Source organism: Dermochelys coriacea, chromosome 1, assembly GCF_009764565.3.
Source record: "Dermochelys coriacea isolate rDerCor1 chromosome 1, rDerCor1.pri.v4, whole genome shotgun sequence".
In the NCBI taxonomy this organism is placed as follows: domain Eukaryota; kingdom Metazoa; phylum Chordata; order Testudines; family Dermochelyidae; genus Dermochelys; species Dermochelys coriacea.
Genome location: NC_050068.2, coordinates 199,445,935 through 199,456,552, shown reverse-complemented (window position 1 = coordinate 199,456,552; position 10,618 = coordinate 199,445,935). Strand labels below are relative to the sequence as shown.

The following is a 10,618-nucleotide window of genomic DNA, read 5'->3' as shown; positions in this document are numbered from 1 at the left end:
TATTTAACCACCTGTGTTCCAGTTCACCACTTTCCTGTCCTGAAAAGCTCTAGTTAGGGCTGGGCCCTCAGAGTAACCATGCTGTGAAGAGCCACAGAGGCACAACTGCTGTATCATCAAAGCCCAGAACTTGACTTTTGCTTGTTTGACCTCGATTCTCTTTCCCTCCATCATTAAGCTGCTCAGGCAATGTCGATCCCTCTGGTCTGAAGTCAGTTGGAACTGGATTGCTATAATCCAAAGCACATGCTAGTCACTGGTTTAAATGAGTAAATAGGCTAAAGATCATGTGGAAGTTGCTTTTCATAGTATCACAGAGTTTACGGCCAGAAGGGACAGTTAGATCACCTAGTCTGACCTCCTGTATTTCAGAGTCCCTTAAATTTCACCCAGTTATCCTTATACTGAGCCCGAAAACTTGTATTTTTTAGTCTTGATCTGAAATAAGATTCTTCTCTCTCCAAAGTCTACAATCTGCATTGGTATAGGGGGCAGTGAGGGAGAGAGGAGTGAACCTTTGTCTTTATTGCTATGTAATTTCAAGTCCTATTATGCTATCCAGCCATACATCATACCTTTATCTATCAACCCTTCTCCACATAAGGCACCTAGCAAACAGTTAAATTATAATGACACAAAGCAATGAAAATATCCTAAAATAGCATAAAGCAAAACTCAAATAAAATGCTTATCGGCCAACTAAAACAGCCATCAACATGCGTGCTCAGCCTTCTCCGCTCCCCCCTCCCCGCCATCTGCCTAGTCTAGTTAGATTATAAACTCCTTGGGGCAGAGACTTTCTGCTCTCCTGTGTGCATACAGTGAGCTCCATGTTTGATTGATCCTTAGGCACTACCATAATAAACCTGATTAATCAGCATCCGAAGCAACAGAGCGTCAGTGGTTATAGGAGGACTTGGATACTGAGTGGTTTAATATTGTTTTCAAGGCATGTTGGTTACTATTACTGGTTTGTGTGTAAATTTTCAATGCCACAGTTGCTAAAGTCCTAAAGAAATGGTTAGAAAAAGAAACAGATTGTGCTACAGTTCGACGAATTCCTCTCTGTGCAGCGAGATGGGGAAATGTTGGAGTCAATGGAGCTCTGACAATTTACACTGGCTGAGGAGTTGCCTCAGCACCCATTTGTTTCCAGGGCCCCATTCACCTAGCACAGTTATTCATGTGAAGGAGCTCTGCGTGTTGCCAGTATTTACCCCTGCAGGAGAAGAATGACCTTCACACGCGTGGTGTCCGACTGTGGGTGAGTGGATTGCTACACATCTAGAGGTGTTATCTGCTACTAGCGCTGGTGGCAGTTAGTGTTTTTAGAGTTAATAGCCAGGGCCTAGGGCCAGGAGATACTGCTGACTTGCTATGTAATCATGGTGAGTACTTAGGGTAGGATCATGACCTGCCTTTACACCAGAACACAGGAGAGTAAGGGGTGCAAAGTCCTGCCATATTCACCTGCAAGGGCTACCTGCATGACAGGTCACAGCATAGTATGGGCGGGGTGGGGGGAGGCTATTTCCCATCCTACTCATGGGATATAGAGAATGGACAGGCAGGGAATGGGCAGAGCTCTGGCACCATCACCCTCCAATACATCAGCTGGCAGAGCAGTGCTGAGCTGTCCTGGAGGGGGAATTCACCTGCTGCTGTCACAGAGCAGAAGCAAGCTACCTCCCCACAAGAGCAAGGGGGAACCAGGAGCAATATGTCTCTCTCAGAGTTGAAATTCCCTCCCTGGTCTGCTTGTGGGGCAGTGTAATGCTCCAATCCAGCTCTTAATCTCCTTGTGTTGCAGGGTCCCTTTTATAAAATGGCAATCATCGTTCTGACCTTGATAAAGCTCTTTGAGAGCCTCGGATGTGCCAAAGCAAGGCAAAGTAGCTATTCATTATGAACCATTAGGATGCACATAGAAACAGAGGTGGAAATCATTTGCAACTGCCTATGTGGAAAGAGCTAGAGACAGTGTAAGGACTGGTGTAAGCAGTGCTTCATTAAACAATGGTGAAGGCAAAGCAGGCCAATCTTGGGCCACGTCTATACTACCCGCCGGATCAGCAGGTAGTGATCAATCAACGATCGCTCTGCCATCAACTCCGGAACCCCCCCAGGGCAAGAGGCGGAAGTGGAATCGACATGAGAGTGGCGGCCGTCAATCCCACGCTGCGAGGACGTGCAATGAGTGATTCTAAGTCGATCTAAGATACGTCAACTTCAGCTACGCTATTCTCGTAGCTGAAGTTGCATATCTTAGATCGATTATCCCCCCCCCCAGCAGTGTAGACCAGGCCTTGGAGGATTATAGACTTTCTGTGAAGAGCTGACTTGGACTAGGAACCTCACATAGTGCTTGATTCTCGCTGTTATAGTGAATGATAAACAGTATATATTGCCATGAGCAAAGAGAAAGGGAGGAGTAACTGGGGTGTTTGTTCTCTATTCTTATACCTTTCTCTTCTCTTTGAGAGTGATCTCCAGCTGGAGTTCAGGCAACAGCAAGTCTGTTGTGATGGGAACCTCCTGCTGTTCCTTTGTCAATATGTACATTTCTCACTCACAATTTCATTGACACCTGGCTGGGGCGTTGGATAGCTTTTCCATCTGAGGTTCTGGTGTGTGAGTGTTCCTCAGAATTGTAACATGTTTCAGTAGGACAATGCAACAGAAGCTTATATTTTTACATACAATGTCGCCACACATATTTCAACAGGACAATAATGTTCAGCAGGTTATGAGGTTTTTCAAATGATACATCACAAGGCATGTATTGTATAAAACTTATCATAGTCTTGTAAAAAGTGTGCATATGGGGGTACAGATTATCAAACCCGCTCTGAAGTCAGTGCCATTTCCAGCAGCAGTAGATAAATAAGGGTGGCATGGTATGGTATTCCCACCCTTACTTTTCTGCTGGTGGTGGTGGTGGCACTGCCTTCAGAGCTGGGTGCCCAGTCAGCAGCCATCACTCTCAACTCTGCCTTCGGAGCTGGATGGCCGGAAAGCAGCAGCAGAAGTAAGGGTGGCATATTGCTGTGGGTAAAATGTGCACAATACCTTTTTTCCCGGAAAGCTTCTCAGCCCCACCCCACCCAGAACACATTTCATCACCCAGTTTGAGAACAGTGACACAGAATGAGAAGTTGGGGAGGAATGCTTTCTGCAGTGTTAACTAGAAGAAGGAACTGAAGACCTGGAGTGATGTGAACTCATCTATACGATATAGGGATACAGAGTATATGAAAGCTTGGATGCAAATTCCATCTATCGATTGTTAGCTATTGAAGGTGCCAGAACATGTTGATGGAAAAGTAATTTCTCCTAGACTGACAATAAAATCTTGGATTTGTGCTATAACCTCCATACCCCCACTGTGTGATCTCCATATAGGTCACATACAAGCAAACACACATACCATTTGACCATAGAGTTGCAAGAATTTTATTAATTTACAAAAAAAACAAAGACACCACAGTTATTAGAATCCATTAATTTCTAAAATGTAATTTACATTTACACTGAATATTCTTGAGCCCCTTGGACAGGGCTCTCCACTAGTTGGAGAATAAGAGATTGGTACATAGGATTGGCATCAAGCACAGTCGCCTGCCTCCAGCCTTGGCTTACACATGATGCTTCAGAGCAATGCAAAGGAATAAAATAAAGCAACTGTTTCAGATTTATCTCATACCAGTGTAAATAAAGAGTAACTTCACAGAAGTCAGTAGGCTAGATCCTCCACTGGTGTAAATCTGCATCAGGTTACACTCTCTAGACTGATCATCACTTATACTGGGAGAGGACCTGTCCCCAGTGAATTTGCATTGTTGCAAAGTGGGAGGAGAATCAGACCCAATACATCTAGCTAATTCTCTCCTGAATTTTGCAGTTATCAGATGATGCCCTGGAGCATGAGGGTTGTTTACTTATAGCTTATATAGTTATTAATTATCATAAAATTATCCAAACCCATTTTAAAGTCCAGCCCCTGACCTCCTTCACCTGTGAGTTCCACAGGTTGATCAACTCCTCTATGAAGTAGTTTCACCTACATCCTTGTCCTTACTGTATAAAAGTTCATCCGGGTGAAGGGGGGGATGCCTACACACAATAATAAATAATTAATGAACATTTCAGAAAATAAATCTGCAAACAGTGTGGAAAAGCCCAGCTATAAAATGGAATGATTCTCAGTCAGCTCTGCCCTAATGATGAATGGATTCCGATGTGCCCATGTTAGTTCAGAGATTTTATTTCCAATTAACACCTAGAAGAAGTTACAAGCAGTTGATGAGGGTTGGGCTGGTGCATCCATTTAGTTAATTGCCTTTGGGTTTGGGCTTGGCCTTGGCCTTGGGTTTGGGTTTGGGTTTGGGCTTGTTGTTGGGTCTTCTGGGGCCAGGTCCTTTATCCAGGAATTTTATGGCATCCTGCACCCATTTAAGATCAGGTTGCACGCAGATCTTGATGCCTCGTTTGGTGATGAACCTGCAGGGGAAGAAAAGGAAAGCCAGGCTGCCATTAAAATTCTTCTCTGTGCATGTTTCTATTCTGTGGCCTATGTGGTGTGGTACAAAGGTTTTGTCTGCAGGCATTAGGGATGGTTGCATCACTAAAGAGTGGAAAAGCCAGGAATGAGCTGGTTCTGCTGTATGGTATGGACATCAACTCTACATACATGATATGTGTGTGTGTGTATGTGTGTGTGTATATGTATTCATATACGTACATAGGCATATGCTGTATAGCCAGAAATTTCAAAAGAGCTAAGCACCTGGCATACTGAGTTGGCCCCTCATTTATCCCACAAGAACCAAAATTAAATAGATGCTCATGAGATTGAAGGACTGGTCACATCCTCTAGAAGGAGGGATAATTACACTTCGTTCTTCTGTATGTTTCCTTCACACAGCTCAGCCCAATGCACCTCATTGCCAATTGACAGCACCATTTGCTATTCCCCAGCATGCCACTCAAAACAGCTCTTGCTCTTTGTGAGATTTCCCCCCAATTTCTTGATCAAAAAGGTTTGTCTGTTCAATCAAAGTTGTGGATGCTCCTCTGAACAGCATGAATCCTCCAGACCTTTGGAGGTTCATCCACTAACAGTTACTACATGCTAGAAATGAAAGAATGCTCTTCAGTAGTATGTTTTGGTCAGATTGAAGACCCTCATGCTTGCTGTGATTCACTTCTGCCCCTGCCCTTCCTCTCCTGCTATCAGCAGCATGTGTCTCTGGATTAGTCTGAAGAGTAGTTGATACTTACATCACAGCTTTTACTGGTATGTTCTGGGTCTCATATTTAACAAGTCGTCTGATGTCCAGCTGCTGTGTGGACAGGTCTACACAGGAGCTTCTGGGCGCAATTTGACTTGCAGCACTTCCTACAGGGGAAAAAAATAGATGATTAAATGAACACAATTATTCTTTACACTAAGAGGAAATTACTGCATGTTAAATTACAATTGAAAAACTATAGATGTATGTATTGGGATCCATTTCCTAAGTATGCTTCTTACATAGGAGCTATACAACCAAACTCCTGATCATCGGAGATCGTTAAAAAGCCAAGGCAATTGTAAGAGTAAATGTCCTGGCCAAATTCCAGTGTAGACAGTAATTACATTCTGCTTTTCTAAATTGCCTCTGCAGTTTCAGCTGGGTCCATTGCTCTTCACTTTCTCTCCTAACCTGTCACGTAGCAGTGCTTCGCTGTCAGAGAGCTGCTGGGTTCCCAGAGATGGCTTGAAGCGATCTGTGTACATAAAGTATCTAAAGCATTTTGGGTTCTTCTGGGATGTAAGATTCTGGATGAATATGTGATACTTTAATTACAAGTGTGAGTGTGAGCACGTGTGTGCCTGTCAGCTTCACTCGGAAACAGATGTGCATCTCATGCTGCAACTAGGTGTGTGCATGTAATAATCCTAAGAGTTGGTGCTTGTGTAGCACCTTTTCTGGGAGGAGCTCAACGTACTTTACCAAGGAAGATCAGTATTATCATCCCCGTTTCACAGGTGAAGAAACTGGGGCACTCTGATTTAGGATATGAAGCTTGAGACATCTTGGGCCTGATTTTCAGACGTGTGGAGTACCCAGAAAGTCTTGAAAGTGCCCAAAAACCCAGGCAACCAGCAAAAGTGGTCACTTTTGAAAAAGTAGGTGTAAGAAGCAGAGTGGGATTAGAATCTGGGGACTCTGCAATACAATCCACAGATGTGGCCAGCGAATTTACTGCCTGCCCATGTGGGATTATTTCCACCCTCTCACACCTGGCTCTAAAGAATATTCCCTATACAAGCAGAGCTTCTCTAAGTGGTTTGGAAGGGGTCTGAGTAGATATCCGCTTTTATGGTGCAAAGATGTGTGCCTATAACTTCCTTGTCTGCCCATTTCTTATCACTGCCCTTTCTGATCCATTTTATGCTGCTCACATCCCTCTCCGCTTTCCTCTCCGTCTCCCACACACTTATGTTACTTCATTCTTTTCTTCTGCCTCCTGCTGCCTTCTGTTTTCCTCTTCACTTCATTTCTCTCCCCACTTTCCTGCTGCTGCTGCTCCGCTTCTTCCACTCCACTCCCTGGGGCTCTTACTCTCCTTCCCAGCAAAATCTTTGTCTCTCTCTGTTCCAATAATTTTTTAGAAATCAAACCCACTTTGAAGACAATTAACTACAGTGGGGAAAAAATCAAATGCTTCAGTTTGCCTCTCTCCTCCCCCTTCCTATTCACCTGCCTTTGGAAGTTCTGTATCTTCTACCCAATTGCTCACATCCACAGAATCACTTCTAACGGGGCTACCACCTGAGACTTTTGATGTCTGCCTCATCTCCCCTCATCTCCGCTTGCTATGCACGGTTCTTCTACAGAAATTTTCAGCTACATTTTATGGCAAATTATACTGCCAGAGACACAGGATTGGAACAGCAACAACAAACACAGACTACAAGGGTGAGCCCTCTGGATGTCTAGTGCAGATTATTTTGTGTTTGTGTGGGTGGGGTTGTGTTTGGGGTTTATGGAGTTTTGTGAAGGTATTTTTTTTTATACCCATCATTGTGTATTCTTGTGGTTCTGCCTGAACTGGGTATGACTGTGGTTGTGCATGTGGTTTTTTTGTTCTTGTTGCATGCATCTGTTTATGTGTATTTGTACATGTGCTTTTGTGTGTGCAGATGAGCTTTTGCAACAAGTGTGGTCTATTACAAGTGTTGTGGTCTACTAATTGTTCATGATTAATAGGAAAAAGATCAAAGTGTCACTGTGGACAATTAATTTAAAAGACCAATGTGGAGCTGCGCTCCTAAAAAACAAAACAAGTGTGTAAACCTTATTAAGAAAGAAATAGCAAATAAGACTGAAAATATCATAATTTCATTGATCAATGAATGGTGTAATGTAGTCTTGAATGCTGTCTTCACTTCTAGCCACCCCATCTCAAAAAGGATTTAGCACAAATACACAAGGATTCCACAGAAAGTCAATGAAAATTACTAGAGTCTTGGGAAGATTTCCATACAGGGAGAGACTAAAAGACCAGGACTATATAAATCAGAGCAGAGACAAATAAGAAGTGACATAATAAATATAAGAACTGCCATACTGGGTCAGACCATGGTCCATCTTGCCCAGTATCCGGTCTCTGACAGAGGTCCATACCAGAGCTTCAGGAGGAGAGTACAGAATAGCACAATTATGGAGTGATCCACCCCATCTTCCACTCCCAGCTTTTGGTAGTCAGAAGTTTTGGGTTGCCCCAAGCATGGGATTGTGTCCCTGAGCATGTTGGCTAATAGGGTTAGCCTATTGATGGACCTAGCCATAGAGCCCTGTGCTGATTCAAAATTTGTATCCATATCCAATCCGCAAAAATGATCTGCAGATATCTGCACCCTCAGATGCAAATATCCACAGATTTGCAGGGCTCTACCCATCCTCCATGAACTTATCCAGTTCTTTTTTTGAACCCAGCTATAATAAGACAAAAGTATATACAGTAATGAACGGACTGTAGAAAATGAACCGGGAGCTCTCAGTTTTCATAACATTAGAAGAAGGGCACAACCAACAACATTAAAAGGCAACATCCTTGAAACTGCCTGAAAGACATGCTTTTTATAAAATGCATAATCAACCTTTGGAACTCATTACCACAATATATCAGGAATATTAAAAAAGGTTTAGACATTTATATGGATAACGAGAGCATCCATTGATGCTTTAGTTAAGCTCAAAGGTTTGCAGGGGATATAAACCCTCTTGGGCATAAACCAACCACCAGTTGATAGGGGTTAGGAAGAAACTTCTCCTATGAGCAAGTTATTCTATAACTGTTCACTATCAGTTTTCTCACTCCTTCCTCCTACATATCGGGTACCAGTCACTGCCTGAGACAGAATACACTGGATTGGATGGACCACAGGGCTGATATAGTATGGCTATTGCTACGTTTCTGTTGAGTTGAAAACTTACCTCTCACGGTGCTCACAGTAAAGAGGCCGAGACAGAAAATGACCAAGATGTCTGTTGCGTGGAGTTTCATTGTTGATGGCTTCCTTGGAGTAGCAGAGGTGAAAATGATAATCGGAGCCCCTTTCACCAAGCTTATATATCTTGCAATGGTCAGCTCACTTCCTGCACTCAATGAAAGGGGCGTCATGGTGGGGGTGAGTAGAGATGGAAATTTTGAGAAGCAATCAGTACTTTTTTTAAAGGTGCAAAAAAACTCCTCCCTTCCCTTGCTAGACCCCTCTGAAGGCTTTTTCCTGCCACAAACTGAGCTGTGGTTGCGTCTTGCTAACACTTTGCAAGCATGTCTTATTTTAGGCTGAAAAAAAAGTCACCTTTCTGCAGTGGAAACCAGTAATGTTCCTGTCCTTTGATATCTAGGCTATGAGCATTCAAAGCTAAAACCCACCACAGAGGCAAAGAGTGACGGCTCAGAGCTAGGTCACTCCAGGACCACTTAAAAGGGAAACATGAGTTACAAGAGAGGATTATTTGCTAATGGAAACAGGAATCAATTGGGTTTTCCTTAGCAGCTGTACATCAGTGGTGGCTGTGACATTACCCTGGGTACAATCTGGACTGATGGACAGCTGTGTCGCCTCAACTTTCCAACCTGGGATGCCTTTTACACTGCTTCGCTGTGAGAGCAGCCACTCTGAGTCTGCTCACCAGTGACGGATTAACTCACAGACCCATAGGCCCTGTGCCCAGTGCCCCTGGCCAATTTGGGGCCCCCATAGGAGTACCAGAACCTGTGTGGAAGTGAGGGGGCCATCAGCACTGGAACTATGGCCCCACCCTACTACTCCTCTTCCCCTGAAGCCCTGCCCACAGCCAGGCCAGAAGCCAGTGCCAGGCTGTAGTAAGAGCCACCCAGGGAAACCAAGCCACTGTGGGGAGTCCAGGACCCTCCACCTAGGCAGGGGGCCAAGGTGCCTAAGAGCAGCCCCTGCCCCATGTCTCCGCCACCTGGGGTGCACCACCCAGGACAGTTGGAGGGTCCAGAGCTCCCCACTGAGGCCCAGGTTCCCTAGGCAGCTCTTATCACTGCCCAGCTCCAGCTTCTGGCCTGGCCAGGGGGCATGGTCTTGGGGGGAAGATGAGAAGCAGGGGCTCCCCTACCACTTCCATTCTGCGCTTGCCTGAGGCTATTATGCCCATGTTAAAAAGTGGATGAGTGTGGCCCCCCCAACCCTTCTCCAATTCTGGCACCCCTGGGCCCTGAGGTGTAGGAGGCCCAAATGTTCTTAGTGCCCAGGGCCCCAATAAATCTTAATGTACCTCTGCTGCTCACACACAGCCTCCAGCATGTAAATCACTCCCAGCTTTTTTGTACGAGCGCTATAACCATTAGCCAGCCACCCATGACTTACACTACAGGGCAATTCCAGCCAACACCCAGTCCCAGATTTTCCCCCAGAAATGTGTGTCTTGTGCTGCCCAGCCCCTTCCTAGACAATACAAGCTCATATAAAGTCCGTCATCGCATTAATAGAAAACGATATGCACAAATCCCATTATCCCAAATGAAGTTTCCCAAACATTTCAGTCCAAACACATTGGTTTAGATAAAACAATAAAACAAGTTTATTAACTGCAGAAAGATAGATTTTAAGTGATTACAAGTAATGACGCATAAGAGTCAGAATTGGTTACAAAGAAAATAAAAGGTAAAATGCAATGAATATCTAATTTAACAAGGTTAAATGAATTCAAAGCAAAGGTTTCTGACACCACATGCTACAGCAGTCTTACTGGCTGGAATCCTTTCAGCTCAGGAGCCCTCCCCCAGTTCAGTGTTAATTTCCTTGTCCCTCAGGTGTTGTTGATGCCATGGGCTGAGGGAAAAGGAGGAGTGTTTGAGGGGGCATCTGTTCCCCTTTCTTATAGTTCTCTTCTTCTTTGAAAATCATCTCCAGTTGAGGTTCAGGAGACAGAAGATCTGTGGGGATAGGAACCGCCAACTGTTTCTTTACCAGAAATGTAGATTTCTCACTCATACCCTTTTTCCTGCCGAAGAATGGCCACTTAACCAGATGATAATTCATTTGATTTTGTTGACACCTGGCTGAGATATCAATTTGCCTTTTGTCTTT

The 10,618-nt window shown here is 44.3% G+C and overlaps 1 protein-coding gene across 1 annotated transcript; it reads right to left on the bottom strand.

Moving 5' to 3' along the window:
* Nucleotides 1-3,439: 3,439 nt before the first annotated feature.
* Nucleotides 3,440-8,647, bottom strand: LOC119843863 (monocyte chemotactic protein 1B-like). Its single transcript, XM_038373771.2, has 3 exons — nucleotides 8,487-8,647; nucleotides 5,281-5,398; nucleotides 3,440-4,500 (listed from the first exon to the last, which is right to left on the bottom strand). The coding sequence occupies exons 1-3, from the start codon at nucleotides 8,554-8,556 to the stop codon at nucleotides 4,332-4,334; spliced, it is 357 nt and encodes a 118-aa protein (XP_038229699.1). The 5' UTR covers nucleotides 8,557-8,647; the 3' UTR covers nucleotides 3,440-4,331.
* Between the last annotated feature and the right edge of the window lie 1,971 nt (nucleotides 8,648-10,618).

Bases quoted from the DNA above. Each gene is read 5' to 3' on its own strand.
- LOC119843863 (XM_038373771.2), bottom strand. From the start codon at position 8,556: ATGAAACTCCACGCAACAGACATCTTGGTCATTTTCTGTCTCGGCCTC. The intron at 5,399-8,486 runs GTAAGTTTTCAA...TTTCCCCTGTAG, and splicing joins TACTGTGAGCACCGTGAGAG to GAAGTGCTGCAAGTCAAATT. The intron at 4,501-5,280 runs GTAAGTATCAAC...CTTCCCCTGCAG, and splicing joins ATACCAGTAAAAGCTGTGAT to GTTCATCACCAAACGAGGCA.